This window comes from Littorina saxatilis, linkage group LG1, assembly GCF_037325665.1.
Source record: "Littorina saxatilis isolate snail1 linkage group LG1, US_GU_Lsax_2.0, whole genome shotgun sequence".
Lineage (NCBI taxonomy): Eukaryota > Metazoa > Mollusca > Gastropoda > Littorinimorpha > Littorinidae > Littorina > Littorina saxatilis.
The window spans coordinates 69,386,505-69,407,851 of NC_090245.1; the positions used below are offsets into that span (position 1 = coordinate 69,386,505).

Here is a 21,347-nt window from a genome sequence, read left to right on the forward strand (position 1 = left end):
ATCCCCAGACATTTTTTTCAATTTTTCGATAAATGTCTTTGATGACGTCATATCTGGCATTTGGTAAAAGTTGAGGAGGCACTGTCACACCCTCATTTTTCAATCAAATTGATTGAAATTTTGGCCAAGCAATCTTCGACAAAGGCCGGACTTTGGTCTTGCATTTCAGCTTGGAGGCTTAAAGATTAATTGATGACTTTGGTCATTACAAATCTGAAAATTGTAATTAAAATTAATTTTTTATAAAACGATCCAAAATTACGTTTATCGTATTCTTCATCATTTTCTGATTCCAAAAACATATAAATATGTTATATTCGGATTAAAAACAAGCTCTGAAAATTAAAAATATAAAAATTATGATTAAAATTAAATTTCCGAAATCGATTTAAAAACAATTTCATCTTATTCCTTGTCCGTTCCTGATTCCAAAATCATATAGATATGATATGTTTGGATTAAAAACACGTTCAGAGAGTTAAAAAGAATAGAGATATAGAAAAGCGTGCTATCCTCCTCAGCGCAACCGCTACCGCGCTTTTCTGGATTGTTAATTTCACTGCCTTTGTCACGAGCGGTGGACAGACGATGCTACGAGTGTACGGTCTTGCGGAAAAAATGCAATGCGTTCAGTTTCATTCTGTGAGTTTGACTGAGCTTGACTAAATGTTGTATTTTCGCCTTACGCGACTTGTTTAAACATTCTAACAATAGACGAAATAACTCCGTCGGGTTTGTATGGGGTGTGGAAGAGTGACCTTTTCTTGCAACCCCCCTGCCAAACATTGGATGTGCCAATCACTAGCAAGGGGTGTGCGTGAAACACGTTGATGTTAGCACTTGTTTTCGACACTACCGATCTGTCTCGGGGTGTGTCTCTTTAAGGTGATTCCTCTGTCCCTTTTAAGCGATAAGAAACTGTTTTTCTGTACATGTGTCCGGGTTTCTGGGTCCCTTCAGTCTTCATGACAATCATCGTGATGGTTTTGCAGGAAAACGCTGTCTGGTTTTTGCTGGGTCTCTTCCACCGTATGTTTTTTTCTTCTCGTTTCTTTTACTATTTTGTTTCTTCTTCTTCTTCGTTCATGGGCTTAGACTCCCATGGGCTTAGACTCATGTTTTTTTAGCACGAGTGGAATTTTATGTGTATGACCGTTTTTACCCCGCCATTCAGGCAGCATACGCCGATTTCGGGGGAGGCATGCTGGGTATTTTCGTGTTTCTATAACCCACCGAACTCTGACATGGATCACAGGATCTTTTCCGTGCGCACTTGGTCTTGTGCTTGCGTGTACACACCAAGGAGGTTAAGTCACTAGCAGGTCTGCACATGAGTTGACCTGGGAGATCGGAAAAATCTCCACTCTTAAACCCACCAGGCGGCAGCGACCGGGATTCGAACTCACGACCTCCCGATTAGGAGGCCGACGTCTTACCACCACGCCACTGCGCCCGTCACTATTTTGTTTTATTTGGCTTGGTTATACTTACTGGTTAACTAACTAGCATCTTGTCAACAGATTACACGATTTATTGTTTCATGAAACAAGTGAGTGAAAGCAACGGATCGTCTGACAGATTGCTTTTGTTTTTCATTTCTGAAAACAAAATACGGCTACACCGTTCGGCATGCCTTTGAATCATTGTTAGTTTGAATATGTCGGGAACAAATTGACCGTTAGAATAAAGAAGCAAATATCGTTGTTTCCGTCGGTTTGAAAACGATGTTCGTCTCCAGCTCTTAAAGGCTGACATATAGTCCTATTTAATTAGTTTAATTACTTTCAGGGCTTTTCCCATCGTTGCGGGGATGTATAAATTAAGCTTCCTGCAAAGTTTTAGGTTTGAAGTCCTTACCAATTACGAGAAATAATTGATTCTTTATTGCTATGTTTAGCAACAGTTCTCCAGGACTTGGGCTATTTTTAGACCGTCAACACAGACAGTACAGCTTCGTCAATCCCCGCGTGAAGGAAATCGCTCACCATCCACGTGCAAAACGTAATGATATTGACACGCCAGATTAGCGCGGTAGCGTATTGTGCTAAGCAGTAAAGCGCGCTTTTCTGTATTCTTGTTAACTTCACAATTTCCGGAAAACATCCACTTTCACTTTGAGACTGTTCTGTTTACATTCGACACTATCAACACCACTTTGCAATACTAACATAATTTATTCTGTGTTCGAAAGCTACAGCCAATCGTTATTATAATCCCCTTAGGTACAGTTTTATAACATTATTGGCACATGTAAACAATATGAATTAATTAATGAACGCTACGTATATGGCAGCCTCTAAGTCAGTTGTTGATTGAGCCTCGTTTACACAAAATGAGGCAGAGCGCTATTTTGCTATCTGAGAAACAAAGGTAATGATAATTAGTTTTAACGTCCTCTTAGGACCAATTGGCCTATCTTGGGACAGGTAGACAAAGGTACGTGAGCGTTCTCAATGCATACGACATCTGGTCCAACAAGAGTAAATGAGAGTTATGCGGAACCAATCTCCTGGCACCTGAGAGAATAACAAGCATTGCAACGAACAAGCGACTTTCATCCTATGTGTATCTAGAGCGCCTCTGTCCCTTTGTTTCTCAATGCGTAACTTCCGTTATGACTGTCCACCTGTCATCATGCGTGTGAAAGTAGAAGGGTATACCACTCATCCTACAAACGATGGTAGGCGGATTTATATTTATGTGGTGATTAGTCTTTCGGATGAGACGAAAAACCGAGGTCCCTTCGTGTACACTACATTGGGGTGTGCACGTTATAGATCCCACGATTGACAAAAGGGTCTTTCCTGGCAAAAAGGTATAGGCATAGATAAAAAAAAAAAAAGATAAAAAAAGTCCACCAATTACCCGTGTGACTTGGAATAATAGGCCGTGACAAGTAAATATTCGCCGTAATGTCTTGAGATTTACTGGCCGATGTGAATGCGTGATATATTGTGTAAAAAATTCCATCTCACACGTCAGAAATTAATATATGTAAAGCGCTTAGAGAACGTCAAGCGCTATATAAATCTCCCATATAAATATATATAAATACATTAGTTTGCACAAGCAGGACAAGACATTTACAAAACTCCCAAAACTGTCCTTATTTTCACGCAGTATCTAGTGCGCTGCAGTGGACTCACCCAGCCGAAGTGTCGGATGGCAGTAACGTGCCGGCGTGTGACGGCGAGGACGTTGTTCTGCCATGGAACTACAACGCGCTGCCTGAAGAACACATCTTGGACACCGAATGGTACTTCAGGAACAATGACAGTAGGTTTACTTTATTATTAGTTTTTGTATTCATATACTCATGCATGTGCACGCAGGGGTCCCCACGGACGCCCGTCTTAGAGGGTCCCGGGACCCCCACTTATAATGTCAAGAGGGTCCATGGACCCCTACGCGGAGTTTCAGAGGGTCCCGAGATGCCATGGTCCCCAAACCCCCTGTGTTCATATAACTCATTGTTATTCCGAATAGTAAGATATGAAGTGTCTTTTTTCAACAGAATATTCGAAGAGGACACTTCAACTAGTGCTATGACACAGGAACGCGCACTTTGGGGAGCCCTGAGTACGTATACATTTTCCATTTGCATCTACGCTTTGTTCAATTAACATTTTTGCCTTTAACCTTTTTGTTCACAGATGATTCCGACACACTGCTAGCCACCCAAGTCACCCAGAGTTCCAGCCATTTTCTCAAGGATCCCGCAATCCAACAAACAGTTGAGCATATGCCGCCCGCCGGTATTCGCCTGAAGCGAGTGACGCACAACTACACGGGCACTTACTCGGTGCACGTGAACGTCAACCTGCATGGGTCCATTGTCACCCACCGCCAGAGCGTCCGTCTTTTCGTTGGGGGTACCGGTAAAATAATGGATGACTTTTTATTTTATTACACCCCCGGTATAGTTACACCCCCGGTATAGGGGTGTGTATAGGTTTCACTGGATGTGTTTGTTTGTTTGTGTGTTTGTGTGTTTGTGTTCGCATATAGATCTCAAGAATGAACGGACCGATCGTCACCAAACTTGGTGAACAGGTTCTATACATTCCTGAGACGGTCCTTACAAAAATTGGGACCAGTCAAACACACGGTTAGGGAGTTATTGGTGGATTAAGATTAAGAGTGACATATTAATGGTCAAAGGGAAATAACCTTCTCAGTTGGTGGCAGTGAGAATGGTTATTTCTCTTTGACCAACGGGGGTGTTTTTCCTACCTCGACGTACCCTTTCGCAATGGACCCTGTGTTTACATTCTGACTTCTGACTTCTGACTTCTGACTTCTGACTTTTGACTTTTGACTTTTGACTTTTGACTTCTGACTTCTGACTTTTGACTTCTGACTTCTGACTTTTGACTTTTGACTTCTGACTTCTGACTTCTGACTTTCTCTCTTCTGACTTCTGACTTCTGACTTCTGACTTCTGACTTTCTCTCTTCTGACTTCTGACTTTTGACTTTTGACTTCTGACTTCTGACTTCGGGGGTGTTTTTCCTACCTCGGAGGAATTTCTTGTTTTATTTGTTTACATTCCCGTATCTTAGGGGTATGGTGTAATTACTTTCTGAGCATAGGACCTTGTTTCTGTTACAACAAACCAAAATTGGAATTCTACATTGGAAATTGGGATGTCCTGGCCCCTTTTAAGGTCAGCACTTGTTGAAAATTATGCAGAAAAAAGTGCATCGCAGCATAGAATAGGGATGCCTGTATTTACACCCCCGGTATAGGGGTGTGTATAGGTTTCACTGGATGTGTTTGTTTGTTTGTGTGTTTGTGTGTTTGTGTTCGCATATAGATCTCAAGAATGAACGGACCGATCGTCACCAAACTTGGTGAACAGGTTCTATACATTCCTGAGACGGTCCTTACAAAAATTGGGACCAGTCAAACACACGGTTAGGGAGTTATTGGTGGATTAAGATTAAGAGTGACATATTTATGGTCAAAGGGAAATAACCTTCTCAGTTGGTGGCAGTGAGAATGGTTCTACCTCGACGTACCCTTTCGCAATGGACCCTGTGTTTACATTCTGACTTCTTTTGACTTCTGACTTCTGACTTCTGACTTTTGACTTCTGACTTCTGACTTCTGACTTTTGACTTTTGACTTCTGACTTTTGACTTTTGACTTTTGACTTCTGACTTCTGACTTTTGACTTTTGACTTTTGACTTCTGACTTTTGACTTCTGACTTTTGACTTTTGACTTTTGACTTTTGACTTCTGACTTCTGACTTTTGACTTTTGACTTTTGACTTTTGACTTCTGACTTCTGACTTTTGACTTCTGACTTCTGACTTCTGACTTCTGACTTCTGACTTTTGACTTTTGACTTTTGACTTCTGACTTTTGACTTTTGACTTTTGACTTCTGACTTTTGACTTTTGACTTCTGACTTTTGACTTTTGACTTTTGACTTCTGACTTCTGACTTCTGACTTTTGACTTCTGACTTCTGACTTTTGACTTTTGACTTCTGACTTCTGACTTCTGACTTTCTCTCTTCTGACTTCTGACTTCTGACTTCTGGTAAGGACGGGGGTGTTTTTCCTACCTCGGAGGAATTTCTTGTTTTGTTTGTCGATTAAATAAAACCCTAGTTTACAAGGGAGAACAAGAAGAACAATTAAAATGTGTGTGACTGGTACGTAACCATGGGTGACGCAGTAGTCTCCCCTGTCACAAGCTGCTGCTCTGCATTCATGGAGTTGTCTGCTTGCCTTGAGTGTTTTGGGTACTTCGGAAGACAGAACACCCGTGAGATGTTGAGTAGCTGTTTGTGATGGGGTCTGGCTGCTGTTTTCCCAGGTATGCTCTTTGATCTTGCGAATCTCTGCGTTCCCAGTTTCTATAGTGCTATTAATTTAGCTCTAAAATATCAATCCTGTTTGACTAGCTTTGCCTCCAAAGGTGACTCTTATGCTTCGGGCACTCGGTTACATATGAATACAAGTTTCCATTTCTTTCTGTGTCAGGTCTGGCCACAGAGTGCACTGTGATCTGGAAATCTGTAATGACAACTAGCTGCTCGTGCTTTAAAATTAACACTGAGACCAACAGCACTAATCATAGCCTCATTCTTTCGCATTGTTATTGTTTGGTATAGTCATGGTCAAGTGGAAGGATGCCTTTTACGCCCGTGATTCAAAGCATGAGCAGATGTTTTACACGATGCATTTCGCTAGAAGGATGTTAAGAATTATGCGCGGAAGGCAATCAATGTGAAATGATCCATTATTCGTTTTGTCAGCCTTCAAATGACAGAAAGTGAAGTTAGTACTCACAATTATACCACCACATGTATGTATGTGTGTGTGAGTGTGTGCGTGTGCGTGTGTGCGTGTGTGTGTGTGTGTGTGTGTGTATGTGTGTGCGTGTGTGTGTGTGTGTGTGTGTGTGCGTGCGTTCGTGCGAGCGTCCGTGCGTGCATGCGTGGGTGTGTGTGTGTGTGTGTGTGTGTGTGTGTGTGAGTGCGTACGTATGTGTGATCACTACAGCTCCTTCAATGACCGATGATGGAGAGATTCACGCGGAACAACTGAACAAGACAGCGTTTCTCAACAGCACTCAACAGCACCATGTCCTTCTTTCCTGCGGCAATTTCAAGAGTAACTGGGTGACCATGGTCAAAGCAGTTTGGACGGTAAGACTTCTTTAAACAAATATTGCAATGGCACAGTCTTTTCCGTTTAATCAATTCGACAACATGACCATTTCAGATCTTGTCAGGTTTTTATATGGGAAAAGACCAAACCTCTGCTTGGACAAACACTAAACAACGGCAGCCTTGGTGTTTGTTCTCTGTGCAGAGTGGGACTTGTTTTCATGAATTAGTTTTCTTGGAAGCAACATTGTGCATATTTTCGAACGAAAAGGGTGTGGTTTTCAATACACATGGGAGAATACTTATTCGCTGCGATCGTTCGTCCTCTCTGCTCTGGTAGGCGGCGTGTCGTTGTTTACCACACTGTAAAGGGCGTAACTCTTCGACAGTCAATGACAATCCTGATCGAGAGCTATATTTCTGGACAGCGTCTTTTGCCTGAGGACAATGACCTATGGGATTGACAGTTGTCGAATGCAAGTAAATGCATTCTAAACGTAAATGTTTCTTTGCAGACACCCGACAACCAAACCCTGACCAGCACTTCCAAAGAAAACGGCCGCTTTATTTTAGCCGTTCCAAACCCTGTGGTCACCGGAGACTATACCTGCAGGGTAGAGAACTCCTCCTATACCTCCGTCTGTCTTCCTCGGTCCTCTCCCTTGCTTCGAGGTGCTACGATTTTCGTTGACGGATGCAACGAAGGGAGCGCGGTCTCGAAGGCCACGGAAAAAGACCTGCGGGAAAAGGTTCAAACCCTGAAGAAAGAAAAGACAATACTAGGAGATCTCTGGCAGTCTGTGAGAGTGGCAGTCCCAGATTTCGACAAACTGAGTAAGTGTCTCTCTCTGTCGCACATTGTCTCACTGGTTGTACAGACAGTCATATTGTTGTGTTCCCTCTGTTTTATTCGAAGATGATTGTTCGAAATAACAATGAATCAATGTCACTTATTGCCACTAGTTTTCGCTACGATTTTCATTCATCAGAATGTCCCTTTCTACAAGGAAATCACGTAAAGAGTTAATGAGATTCGAAATGTCAGTATGTACCAGTGGAGGGTTGGCCTTTACTTTTATAAAAGCCCGGCCAGATATGAGATGTGACCCGGGTAGTGTGCACGGGAAGGATTGTTCTAGATGCCATGGTGTTTCAGTTGCTATGGTGTTTCAGTTGGGGTTCGCTTGGTGAACGGCTCGAACCCTAGCGAGGGTCGTGTGGAGGTGTGGCACGGCTCCCAGTGGGGAACAGTATGTGACGACTATTTTGGTCCCGGAGATGCCAGGGTCGTTTGTAAACAGCTTGGACTTCCAAGGTCCGTTCTTTTATTTATTTATTTATCTATTTTTGCTTCATTGTTGACGTATTGTACAAACAAAGATTAATCTTGTGATCATCCACAAAACTACAACAAATGTTTGACAATTTTGCGTCCTATTTATAAAGATAACATTAATCAAAGCTGAAGAAAATCGTTATAATTAGCTAACTGGCTTCGGAAAAAAAAGAGGGGCCACTCTGAGCTCCAATCCACCTTGAGTATATTGTGTCCTTTTGTGCATAACATAAGATGAGATAAGGTAAAACATCTGTAATGTCAATTTTCATTTGACACAAACATGGACATTTGTTTTTTGTGTCTCCCACTTGTTTCACCAGAGCCTAACACTCGGCATCCGATGTGTGTATGCGTGCCCTCTTCGTTGTCGAATCAACAGTGCTATTGTCCTCAATAAGTGTTTAGCCTGCTGGACTATAGCTCTTACCCCTACAGCTTCAAGCCCCAGTCTCACTTCGGTCAGAGAGGCTTTATGTCGTAAAAAGGAAAATGTTAAGGCGTGAAGTCAAACACAAATGGACAAAATACGCAGGACAAATAAAGATGAAAGAAGTGAACAACTTCTGTAGATGACAAAAATACTATCTCTTTCGGGGTGTAGATTATGTTGTTATAATCATAATTATGCCACTATGATCAGGTGTACGTATCAGTCTACAGTTTAATCGATTGTGTGCTCTAGTGACCATGCCATTGCTTGGGGAGAGGCAACATTTGGCCAAGGAGGAGAACCTACATGGATGGACGATGTACGGTGCACAGGTGGGGAGGACTCGCTGGCGAACTGTCTTTTTGATGGGTATGGAAGAGAGAACTGCGGCCACAATGAGGACGCGGGTGTTACGTGTGGAGGTAACTTTGCGTTGTTGTTGTTGTTGTTGTTGTTGTTGATTTTGTTGTTAATGTTGTTGCTGTTGTTGTTTGTGTTGCTGCTTTTTTTATTCGCAACGGGAAAAATCGATATATGTGAATAAACCGAGTTGACACTCACAATATTTTTTACATTTAGTCAAGTTTTGACTAAATGTTTTAACGTAGAGGGGGGAATCGAGACGAGGGTCGTGGTGTATGTGCGTGTGTGTGTGTGTGTGTCTGTCTGTGTGTGTGTGTAGAGCGATTCAGACTAAACTACTGGACCGATCTTTATGAAATTTGACATGAGAGTTCCTGGGTATGAAATCCCCGAACGTTTTTTTCATTTTTTTGATAAATGTCTTTGATGACGTCATATCCGGCTTTTCGTGAAAGTTGAGGCGGCACTGTCACGCCCTCATTTTTCAACCAAATTGGTTGAAATTTTGGTCGGGTAATGTTCGACGAAGCCCGGACTTCGGTATTGCATTTCAGCGTGGTGGCTTAAAAATTAATTAATGACTTTGGTCATTAAAAATCTGAAAATTGTAAAAAAAATATGTTTTTTATAAAACGATCCAAATTTACGTTTATCTTATTCTCCATCATTTGCTGATTCCAAAAACATATAAATATGTTATATTCAGATTAAAAACAAGCTCTGAAAATTAAATATATAAAAATTATTATCAAAATTAAATTTTCCAAATCAATTTAAAAACACTTTCATCTTATTCCTTGTCGGTTCCTGATTCCAAAAACATATAGATATGATATGTTTGGATTAAAAACACGCTCAGAAAGTTAAAACGAAGAGAGGTACAGAAAAGCGTGCTATCCTTCCCAGCGCAACTACTACCCCGCTCTTCTTGTCAATTTCACTGCCTATGCCGTTAGCGGTGGACTGACGATGCTACGAGTATACGGTCTTGCTGCGTTGCATTGCGTTCAGTTTCATTCTGTGAGTTCGACAGCTACTTGACTAAATGTTGTATTTTCGCCTTACGCGACTTGTTTATTTTTGGGATTTTTAAACGCATATATATATATTCGTGTATCCTTTACTGGATCTACAGGCTGGCACAGAGCATTACCTCCCTTTAGGCTTTTTAAAATTTCTCTTATTTTAACCTACTTTCTTGGTTAAGACTTCAATTTCAACATTCTTTCTTCATTAATTTAGATTCCACACTGTGACCTTAAATTAAAATGCTTCCCTTCACAGATGTCCTCTTTGGATTGTCGGATGAGGGCAGTCTCCCATGCCAACAGAAGCTACCACTCAGAGAGTGGTTTGCTTCTTGGTTGGATACCATGGGTTGACAACTCTCGATATCTTTTACCACCCGACCTCTGATTAGACACATTAGTGTAGAAACTCGTGTCTGGTCATGGTAGTAAAACAATGGTCCTCCTCTGGACTAAATGTCTCTGTTGATACTCTCTCCCCTTTGGGGGTTAGCTTTTCATTGAAACCTCGGTCCCGTCCGAGGAGGGTCTGATTTCCCCAAAAGAGATATCTGTGACGGGACACTTTCTCTCTCTCTCTCTCTCTCTCTCTCTCTCTCTCTCTCTCTCTCTCTCTCTCTCTCTCTCTCTCTCTCTCTGCAAAGAGAATTTAACAAATCTCAGAAGAAGTCTCTGCTGCCTTTCAGAGAGAGAGAGAGAGAGAGAGAGAGAGAGAGAGAGAGAGAGAGAGAGAGAGAGAGAGAGAGAGAGAGAGAGAGAGAATTGAATTGAATTCAATTAAACTTCATTTTACAAGGAGTAAGAGAGAGAGATGGAGAGGAAGAGAGAGAGAGAGAGAGAGAGAGAGAGAGAGAGAGAGAGAGAGAGAGAGAGAGAGAGAGAGAGAGAGAGTGTGTGCGTTTTGGCAATTCCTTATTGAGCGGATAAAGCACTGTAAAAACACAGAATTTGTATGTAAATTTAGATGTTTTAATTTAAAATTATTATTTGACGAAAACCCATCTGCTTCCATCAAGTGACCGACTGTTGTAATACCGTTGTGTGGTTTTTTTGTTTTATCTATGCAGATATGTACATTATTATGCAAACGCTCTGTGGCAAAATCACCCAAGGAGATTTACCAAGGAAATGCTTGTAATGTTTAAAATCATCTCACCGAAAAGGATTCTGGACTCTTTGAATCAATGTGTTTCCAAACTCACCTCCTCTCTTGTGAATACTATGTATAAGTGGCAAGGCATAACAAAGTGGAGTAGCCAAACAAAATAAAATGCACAAGATACGTGATTTATACTTGTGTCTCCTTGTAAGCATCAGTTGCTGCTTTCACCCATTTGACATGTTTTCCTGTAGATTCTCCCGTTGAGGTCCGGTTGTCAGGGGGATCTACGTCTCGAGAAGGGCGTGTGGAACTAAATGTCAACGGAATCTGGGGGAGTGTGTGTCACACCATTAGTATGAAATATGTCAAGGTGATATGCACACAGCTTGGACTGCCCAGGTATTGTATTTCTATCTGTCTGTCTGTCTGTCTATCTGTCTGTCTGTCGGACTGGGTGGCCGAGTGGTAACGCACTTGCGCTCGGAAGCGAGAGGTTGCGAGTTCGACCCTGGGTCAGGGCGTTAGCAATTTTCTCCCCCCTTTCCTAACCTAGGTGGTGGGTTCAAGTGCTAGTCTTTCGGATGAGACGAAAACCCGAGGTCCCTTCGTGTACACTACATTGGGGTGTGCACGTTAAAGATCCCACGATTGACAAAAGGGTCTTTCCTGGCAAAATTGTATAGGCATAGATAAAAAATGTCCACCAAAATACCCGTGTGACTTGGAATAATAGGCCGTGAAAAGTAGGATATGCGCCGAAAGGGCTGCGATCTGCTGGTCGATGTGAATGCGTGATGTATTGTGTAAAAAATTCCATCTCACACGGCATAAATAGATCCCTGCGCCTTGAGTCCGAGTCTGGAGATACGCGCGCGATATAAGACTTCATATAACAATATAACAATGACTGTCTGTCTGCCTCTCTGTGTGTGTGTGTGTGTGTGTGTGTGTGTGTGTGTGTGTGTGTGTGTGTGTGTTTGTCTATCTATCAGCCTGTCTGTCTGTTTGTCTGTCTGTCTGTCTGTTTGTCTGCCTGTCTGCCTGTGTGGCTGCCTGTTTGTCTGCCTGTCTGACTGTATGTCACGTCTGTCTGTCTGTCTATATCCTTTACAACGTTAGATTTAGTCTAGTCTAGGGCTATCGAAAAGAAACGATGGACAGACAACATCGCAGAGTGGACTAGAACAAACATAACACTAGCTCTAGAAAAATTACACTTAGAAGCCTTACGAATAATAATTGGCGAAGTTAAAGGAACTAGCCATGCCATGCGAAGCTCTGCGAGGAAAGCGGGATGTGCAGCCTTGAAGAACGAAGACAAAGACATTAATTGATTGTTTTCCATAAGATGGCACATAACAATTGCCCCTAGTTTTTAGTGAATTTATTGCCCCCTCTTGTATCTGATAATAATCCGTATTACAGACGAAGACCGTTAGAAAGATATGTGCCTCCCCATAGAACAGAATTATGTCGCACATCATTTATTCCAAAAACGACTGTTCTGTGGAACGACTTAATTACCAGACAACATTAAGATGACCACATCTTTGAGCGAGATTAACAATTATTTGTTCAATGTTGATTACCCTTTCGCTGCCAAAAAAACTTGCGTATGTGCATTCCTGACTGCCAGGGAATATTGGAGTTCGGGGTGTACTAATTCACAAAAAATTCTAGCTCCAAACTGGCAGTAGGTAGGTAAGTAAAACCTATGTTATTTATAAAGGAAATTGAACCAAGAATCTGTTTTTAGTGTCTAATCATGGAAATAATAATTAGTTTGGCTTATAATGATGTTTAAATATGAACTTTTGAAAAATCAGTCCGGCGCATCTTCCGGTGCCTGTGGATTAAACACAGGTGGCTGTTTTGCTTGCTCCAAGAAAGGATTATAATCCCTGTCATCTACCTGTTTCCAACGAATCGTCCGAAAGAAGATCTCCCCCTTCCCCTGTCAGTATCCATAATCATTTGCACCGCCTGCAGCGTCAGTCCGGCTTTGTTTTCCCTACTAGGGCCCGGTCGACTTGTCACCGTTAGCCATTTTCAGGAGTCGAGATTTCTCTCCCCTATCCTGTCGCCAAGGCCGAAAATAGCCTTCAGACGCAAAACCGCGTCACCATTTATGTTTATTCATGAGAATGAGGTATCCTTCCAAGCCATTGGCTGCTATTTGTGTGTCAGCAGTGACGTAGCATTGCTGGAAAATCCCGGAACGGCGAAGACGGGTAAACCCGTCCTAAGGCGCTGCGGCTGCACAAGCGCATGACGGGTATACCCGTCCTAAGGCAGTCAAGGGGTTAAAATACCATGTCATTTTTTTTTTTTTTAGAAAGATTTGAACAAGTCCATCATTGCAGACTACGTATTGGTATGAGTGATTTGAATTTTGATTTATGTAAGCGGCACCTTAAGGATTGTCCCCAATGCGATTGCCCCAGAGAGACTGCTGAACATTATTTGTTGTACTGCCCTTTGTATATAGATATACGATTGTTGTTAATTGATAACTTGATAGATAATTATAAGTTTATCGAAATATTATTGAAAGGCATCCCACAATATTCTTGAAATGTCAACCAGACCATATTTGTAACTGTACAATAATTTATTAGACAGACGGGCAGGTGTGTGTGTGTGTGTGTGTGTGTGTGTGTGTGTGTGTGTCTTCTGTGCACTTATTATTACTGAAATTAGATTCACTCTCCGAAAATATTGGCGCTCCAAGTCTTCGTCATCTTCCTCTGTTTCCTTGATGCTTAATTGTGTTCCCTCGTTGTCCCGTTTTTGTGTGTATTTTTTTGTATTTTGTTTTTGTTTTTGTATTACCTTCTGTATTACCACCCCGATCCCGTTCCTGTTGGTTTTTGTATCTAGCTTTTGTGTTTGTTATAGTATTCTGAAATGAGTATTTCGATTTAGTCCGCCATCATGCTTACCACTGTTATGTTTTCACTAGGATTGCTTGAAATAAGCACTATGTTAGAAGATCACAGTGAGGTCTATCAAAAGGATATGATCATTTATTCAACGTTTAAGTTCATGATTCATATTATGTATGACGTAGGTAAGTTATACAACCAATTGTTCTTCGTTTCCTGTATTCTAATGTGTCGCTTTGTATTATGGTTTTGAAGAATAGGTTTCGTATCATAATGGTACTTGTATGAATGTCTGAGTCATTTACAGACTTGTTCTTTATTGAAAGCTGTCGTCTAAATGGCCGCCTAACACTTACGCAACCGGCACGGTTGGCCTAGTGGTAAGGCGTCCGCCCCGTGATCGGGAGGTCGTGGGTTCGAACCCCGGCCGGGTCATACCTAAGACTTTAACATTGGCAATCTAGTGGCTGCTCCGCCTGGCGTCTGGCATTATGGGGTTAGTGCTAGGACTGGTTGGTCCGGTGTCAGAATAATGTGACTGGGTGAGACATGAAGCCTGTGCTGCGACTTCTGTCTTGTGTGTGGCGCACGTTATATGTCAAAGCAGCACCGCCCTAATAATTATGGCCCTTCGTGGTCGGCTGGGCCTTAAGCAAACAAACAAAAAAACAACAACACAAAAACACTTACGCATGTTTACTAAATGGAACAGATCATTAATCTAGTCGTAATACGTACCTGCTACATGTCTTTTAACAGCACCCATGCGGCAATTAAGCCAGTTGGTAGTTTTCCTCAAGGAACGGGCCGAGGATTCAAACCCCCCTTCAGCTGTAATGGATCAGAAAGCACTGTGTACGAATGTGAGGGATCGGGTGACAACAAGTACTTTGTGCTTTTGGAGCCTGGGAGATGTGATCACAACCACGATGCTGGACTCTCGTGCGCCTGAGGGTAACATGTCATTTTTCCTCTCCACGTCCCGTTCTTTATTTGTGTGTGTGTCCCTTTTCTCCAACTGTTGTTTCTGTATCTTCTTATTATCCATCATCCCCCAATTACAGCCTCTCTCTCTCTCTCTCTCTCTCTCTCTCTCTCTCTCTCTCTCTCTCTCTCTCTCTCTCTCTCTCTCTCTCTCTCTCTCTCTCTCTCTCTCTCTCTCTCTCACTCTCTATCTCTTGTTTTCTCTGATGTCTACGACTTAGCCTCACACTGCTCAAAGAACGTGCGACTTAGAGAGAAACTGTTAAACAGAAAGAGGAACCGCACTCTCACAAAAGTAGTGTGCGAAAGAAAAGGTGGAAAGAAGACGCTGTTTGCAAGGGGAGACGACTACGTCCTGACATACGACTGCGAAACAGCACAGACAACGTCATTCCGAGAAGAGGAGGAAACGCCCCCGTGTGTCCGGCGTCTGCCCCAAGTCGACCGCAACGTCTTTAGAGAAGAAATCGACCATCTCACTACTGACCTTCATGTCGTGTCTACACTGGTACAGTGCTACCTCCGTGCCATGCCAGACTGACTGTTGTCGCTAAACTACAGGGCACACATATTTCATGTGTGTTTGTGACAAACCGCGATCGATATGGAACAATACCGCGATCGATATGGAACAATACCGCGATCGATATGGAACAATACCGCGATCGATTTGGAACAATACCGTGTTCGAAACGGAAAAGTTATTTCCCGACTTGGATTACAAGTTGGATGCTTCGGACCGAATCACGATGCATTGTTTTTGTGTAACCAATATGTACACTGATGTTCGTGGATCGTTCGATTACCCAACCCCCCAGCACCCTTTTGCTATAAACAAGATGAGTTTTCGCAAATAAACATTCTGATTCTGATTCTCTTGTTTTCTCTCTCTCTCTCTTTCTTTCTTTCTTTCTCTCTCTCTTTCTCTCTCTCCCTCTATCTCTCTCTTTTTTTCTCTCTCTCTCTCTCTCTTTCTCTCTCTCTCTCTCTCTCTCTCTCTCTCTCTCTCTCTCTCTCTCTCTCTCTCTCTCTCATTGCCTTGAGTTTTGTTGTCTTAGTATGTGTCCATGAACGAGTCTACACGTCCGTGTATACAGTGTTCTAGATGATCGAACGTGTAGCAAAGACCTGTACGTGTACGTAGAGGTTACATGCCGAGTCTCAGTGATTATTAAAAATAATGGTCGAAGTTGGCGGATCATGAAAAATGCGAGCTTCAGCGAGCTTTTTCATGACCGCGAACTGAGACCATTATTTTTAATAATCACTGAGACGAGGTGTGTAACCTCTTTATTCCTCCTTTCTTCAGTTATTCAAAGAAAACAGGAGTTTTTGTGCGAAAGTTTGATCGAATCCGAATCACTCAACCAGTCAACCTGCGCAGGCGATCGATTAATGCGCGGTTGTATAGTTCCGTGCAAATCATTCCATTCTGTTAACACTTCTTGTCAGTTTCCCTGTTTTAGACTAAAATCAAGTACACAGATATGCTGTTATTCTGCTGTGGCGGTAAAGGCAGATATTGTGTGTTCTGTTTATGTTTTAGTATCGTTTAGGATAATGTTCTTTCGTCAAATGGGACTAGCAGACGAACTTTTGCACCCGTGTTCCAACGTTAATTACTGTATGAAGTTCAGTTTTCTGGGGAAAATAGTGTATGAAACCGCTTTATGTTGTTTAAATTGATGAGATGTGTGCATTTGGTTGCGTGTGATCTGTTTATAAAATGAAATATTGTTGAAAACTGACCGTCGGATTGCAGTCAGTGTTGTCGAAGAAACTGCGTTAAAAGAAGGGGAACTACTCTTGTCGGCAAGAGTATGAGTTACTTGCCTTGGGAATTTGCTTGTGATGAACGGTGTGTGCACGGCAGATCTAGATTCAGAAAACAACCTAACTCATGGATTTTATATGGAGATTCATGTGTTCAGGCCTGTAGTTGTTAATTTAAATGCGGTATGTTTGTATTGTTTGCTCCAGAGATGTATATTTCGTACGTATAGAGCGTTCGGAACTTTTCAGTCGCAAAAGTAATACCAAAACAGAACAGCTTCTCAACCCATTGCACTATCGAGGATTCAGGCTGTTGCTGGCTCGTTATTTGTTTGGTTGCTGGGTCATTATCGAAAAATAACTAGCTCTACAAGTTTACAGAGGTAAAGAAGCAGAGGGGGGTATAAGTGTAGATATTGCGTCAACCGTGACTCACTTTTTTCTCAAATGTTCCAAATGCATGCGTTGTTTTGCTCCCACCAAGACTGCAGATCTTGGCAAACGCGTGACGTAAAAACTAGCTTTGATGACGTTACCCATACACGTTCCCGTACACGTCCTCAACAGTCCAACATCTAGATCTTGTGTGTGTGTGTGTGTGTGTGTGTGTGTGTGTGTGTGTGTACGTGCGTGCGTGCGTGCGTACGTGCGTGCGTGCGTACTAGTGTGTGTGTGTGTGTGTTTTTGTGTGTGCGTGCGTGCAAGCATGCGTGTATGTGTGTGTGTTCGTGTGTTTGTGTGTGAGAGATAGAGAGAGAATGCGAATGCGAATGCGAAAGTTTAATTGCTAGGCCATTGGCCCCTTGCAATGGGGAAGGAGGGGAAGGGAAATCGGTGTACACATAGTTTCGAAACCATGAATCGTTTAACAATGCACCGATCATAGGGATGGTTCAAAATGTCCATCCCTTTCCCGACATGGTAGTTTCCGCGCCAGTGTTCGTATTGTCCGTTTGTTCTGTGTAATGCAAATTACACTGTTCTCCCAAATGTCAACATGAGAACAAAAGTCCCGAATTACACCCACAACATCGATACGATATCCGATATCAAAAAGCTTTGCTGTCAACCGAGGTAAAATTTAGTCACATCCCGGAGTGCAGACACTTCATGAAGAGCAGATCGAAGTTGATCGTCAAATTTTCTCCTGTCTACGGGTGAACCATGCCGAAGCTTGTCAATGTACTCCTGCTCTTCTCGTGGCATGTGGCGAGCTGCTTGCTTGATCAACCAGTACATGCATGGACTTTCGTCAGTACTGCAATCGGTGACCAACACAAAATCGTCGGTTTCACAAAGCAGTGATTGTCTGTCACCTGAGTTGTCATGAACCACCATTCGGAAAGAATAGTTTCTGTGCACATTTTTCACTGCACGCACAGCTGATCTGTCCTTCAGTCTTGACTCATACTCCTTCACAGCTGGCAGACTGTAGCCTAGGCCAGATGCCTTTTCCTCTGCTGTATCCAGTGTGTGTGTACATTCTCTTGTCTGAAACTTTGTTCTTAATAACCATGTGTCCAAAAAGGACACACAACGCGACTCAGTGGCCCGTGCTGACAAACACACGGCGTCAGCTTCACCCTGTCTATTGTTATCACACCCAGTCGAGATGGTGTCAGCCGTGCGTGCGACACGTGCACTAATGTCACTATCGCTGTGTTGTGTGTCACTTTCACATTCCAGCGGTTGTTGTTGTTGAATTCTTTGTGGTCTCGAAACAATGGAAGGCTTGAACAGTGTAGAAATGTCATGATTTGCCTTCAATATGTCGTCACGGGTTTCTTCTTCTTTCTTTCTCTTTCGTTCTTCGGCTCGCTGCCTGTCACGCTGAAGCTGGCTTTGCGGTTTTCGGCGAAAATGCTGAGTCATGGCTGGCCGGTCCGAGTCAGAAGCTGACATAAGTCGCAGGACAACTGTAGTTTTAGTGCCTTCAGCACTAACTTTCCACGAACAGACTGTGTTTTCCTTGAGCAGGGCTTCCAGTGAACCTTCAAGAGCTGTTGGGAGTCCAACACCTTGCATTTTAAAGCCATATGTACTCGATGACTATACACGCTAATTGCTTTACCAACAGCTGGAGACAGACTAAATTAAGTTCCCTGCAAATTATTGTGGTCTAGGACCCCTTAAATGTTGAGATATTTGAATTTTCATTTTGATCTGGATCGTCCTATTTATAGATTTGGCAACACATGTAACGTTGATGCAAGGGAGAGAACACCGCGGCTTTGTTGACATCCTCACTTTTTCAGAGGCTAGAACAAGCTGTAATGCATGTATTATGGTCCGCGCAAGGTGACGTATCGTCATTATATGGTCTTATGGTGCGTTTGACATCGATTGTGGGCAAACTACACTTTGTAAACACGGGAGTGCGTTAGTATGCCTTTAAGGAAATATTGAGCGTTTCTTTCAGTTAAATCCGCCCTGCTCCAGAGACACGGAGAGAGAGAGAGAGAGAGAGAGAGAGAGAGAGAGAGAGAGAGAGAGAGAGAGAGAGAGAGAGAGAGAGAGAGAGAGAGAGAGAGAGAGAGAGAGAGAGAGAGAGAGAGTTATTTCAGTGTCTTTGTCTACCCTTAATGTACTGAATGATGGCGTGTTTTTTCATAATTGCTTTTTGTTTGTTTTAAAACTGGTCAATATCATGTTTTTGTGTGTTTGTTTTTCTAGAATGGTTTCTCGGCCATGCATAACAGCTGCCTCCCGTTGGAAATTACGAGCAGCAAAGGCACATCAAACCGGCTTACGGACCAAAGACTAAACAATTTGCTCTGTTATCCAGAATATGTACGTTGTCTGATCCGATATACCATGTTTACAGTTGAAACCATTTCTCTGCCAGGAAAAACGACAACCAACCTACTAAAAAAAAAAATTACAAAAAAAACAAACCCAACCAACCTACTAACCAACCAACCAACAAATCAACCAATCAAACAATTAACCAACCAACCAACCATCAGCTTGACCTAACGACAATCAAAACCCAATCCACAACCAATTAACCGACAAACACACACAAAATGCTTCCCCCCCCAAAAAAAATTTCAATACAGTACATACTAATATGTCGGTCAGTTCTTGTGATCGCAACTGCTCTAATTGTACGCGGAGAAGGGATTGCTTGTCTTTTGTTTTTTTATGGAAATGTAAATTGTTACATATATGTATTGTGATGAACATAGGCAAGAAACCTGTGTTGGTGTGCACCAGAAAGTTACCAACCAAGTGAGAGAAAGTCACGGGGCAGGATTGACTGAAATCGGAAATACACATTTCATTTTCAACAAATCCGACCCCGCGGCTGGTAACTTGCTTGGGCACATTGACCCTGATTTTATCTACCATTTTCAGTTTGGATAAATACGGAAGATAGTAAAAATGGGTTGTATCACGAATCAAACCATTAGATCTTGCAATACAATCGCAAATCTGCAGTGTTTTGTGTGTTCGTGTGGTTGTTGTAGATGTTTTCATGTTGTCAGTATTTCAATAAATTGTTTCCGATAGACTGGGAATCGAGACGATGTCAGGGTGTGTGTGTGTGTGTGTGTGTGTGTGTGTGTGTGTGTGTGTGTGTGTGTGTGTGTGTGTGTGTGTGTGCGTGCGTGCGTGTGTGTGTGTGTGTGTGTGTGTGTGTGTGTGTGTGTGTGTTTTGAGCAATTCTCAGGAAATTGCCGGACTGATCTTCATGAAACGTTACATAATTATGGATTCGTCCGGATAATATCCCGACAAGTTTTGATTTGCTCCTATTTTTCAATAAATGTTCATAATGACGTGATGTCTGGCTTTAAACAAATAAAGTCGCACTGTAGGGGCACCAGTTTTCAATCTAATTAAATAAACTGTCATTCATACAATCTTTTACTCGGTCTGGACTATGGGATTGCAGTTCAGTTTATTGCTTCAAAGGAGATCAATTATCATGGTGCATGCATAAGTTATGTGCGTCAAACACACACACACACACACACACACACGCACGCACGCATACGCACACACCCACGCACGCACACACGCACGCACGCACGCACGCACGCATACGCACACACCCACGCACGCACACACCCACCCACGCACTCACACTCACACACACACAGTCACACATCACCACCACCACCCTCGTCTCAATTCCCAGTCTATGTTAAAACATTTAGTCAAAAGTTGACTAAGTGTAAAAAGATTGGCTTGACAGTAATTTGCGTCAGACTGTTGACCTGCCTGGTTTTGTTTTGCCCTGCGGAGTTAAGGACCCATACTTTATCTGAAATGACCTCCTCGTCAACATGGGACGTTACATTAAAATCATTAAACTTTTTCTTCAGTTGTGGGCAGATACTTTCTTAAGACCTATTGGTACTTGTGTCATGGTCTCAAGAACCCAGCTTTTTTCTATTTGTTTTAAAGAACATATTATTGCATTTAAACGATAATTGCTTTATGAAAATTCCTCAGAGCACAATCCACATACGACTGACGTCTTGTAAGCCTAACGCTATCTTTGTTTCCCTCCATTTTCACCATAGTATAATAACATAATAGCAAGGAAGAGAAATTAAGTAAAAGAAAAACGAGATACAAAAAACAACAAAGTACCACATCACAATACAACTACAAAGAGAGAAGAAGTGAAGAGGTAGGGAAGGGGGCAGACGGTGTTCATATAATCCTACTTTACTTAAATACACCACGCGCGATCTTAAATTTAAAGTACAAAACAGAATTTCCATTGTTGCTCTTTTGCGGTACATGTTTATAGCGTCTGATAGATTCCAGAAGACACTTATAAACATACATATCCTCAACGTAAGACAC

General features: G+C 42.3%; 1 protein-coding gene across 2 annotated transcripts; it reads left to right on the top strand.

Annotated features, from left to right (window-relative positions):
• The first annotated feature begins 936 nt into the window (after window positions 1-936).
• Window positions 937-20,047, top strand: LOC138977111 (uncharacterized). 2 transcript variants are annotated; one of them, XM_070350021.1, is made up of 10 exons: window positions 937-1,029; window positions 3,121-3,276; window positions 3,654-3,878; window positions 6,516-6,661; window positions 7,138-7,456; window positions 7,796-7,937; window positions 8,644-8,813; window positions 11,136-11,283; window positions 14,529-14,723; window positions 19,200-20,047. In XM_070350021.1, the coding sequence occupies exons 1-9, from the start codon at window positions 966-968 to the stop codon at window positions 14,719-14,721; spliced, it is 1,563 nt and encodes a 520-aa protein (XP_070206122.1). In that variant the 5' UTR covers window positions 937-965; the 3' UTR covers window positions 14,722-14,723; window positions 19,200-20,047. The 2 variants fall into 2 exon arrangements, with proteins under 2 accessions (XP_070206122.1, XP_070206127.1); XM_070350026.1 differs by having other exon boundaries at window positions 3,654-3,872.
• Window positions 20,048-21,347: the final 1,300 nt, after the last annotated feature.

What these genes read in the sequence shown, in the direction of transcription:
- LOC138977111 (XM_070350021.1), top strand. Translation starts at nt 966, where the DNA reads ATGACAATCATCGTGATGGTTTTGCAGGAAAACGCTGTCTGGTTTTTG. An exon ending in GTACTTCAGGAACAATGACA is followed by an intron (nt 3,277 to 3,653) that starts GTAGGTTTACTT and finishes TTTTGTTCACAG; the next exon opens with ATGATTCCGACACACTGCTA. An exon ending in TGGTCAAAGCAGTTTGGACG is followed by an intron (nt 6,662 to 7,137) that starts GTAAGACTTCTT and finishes GTTTCTTTGCAG; the next exon opens with ACACCCGACAACCAAACCCT.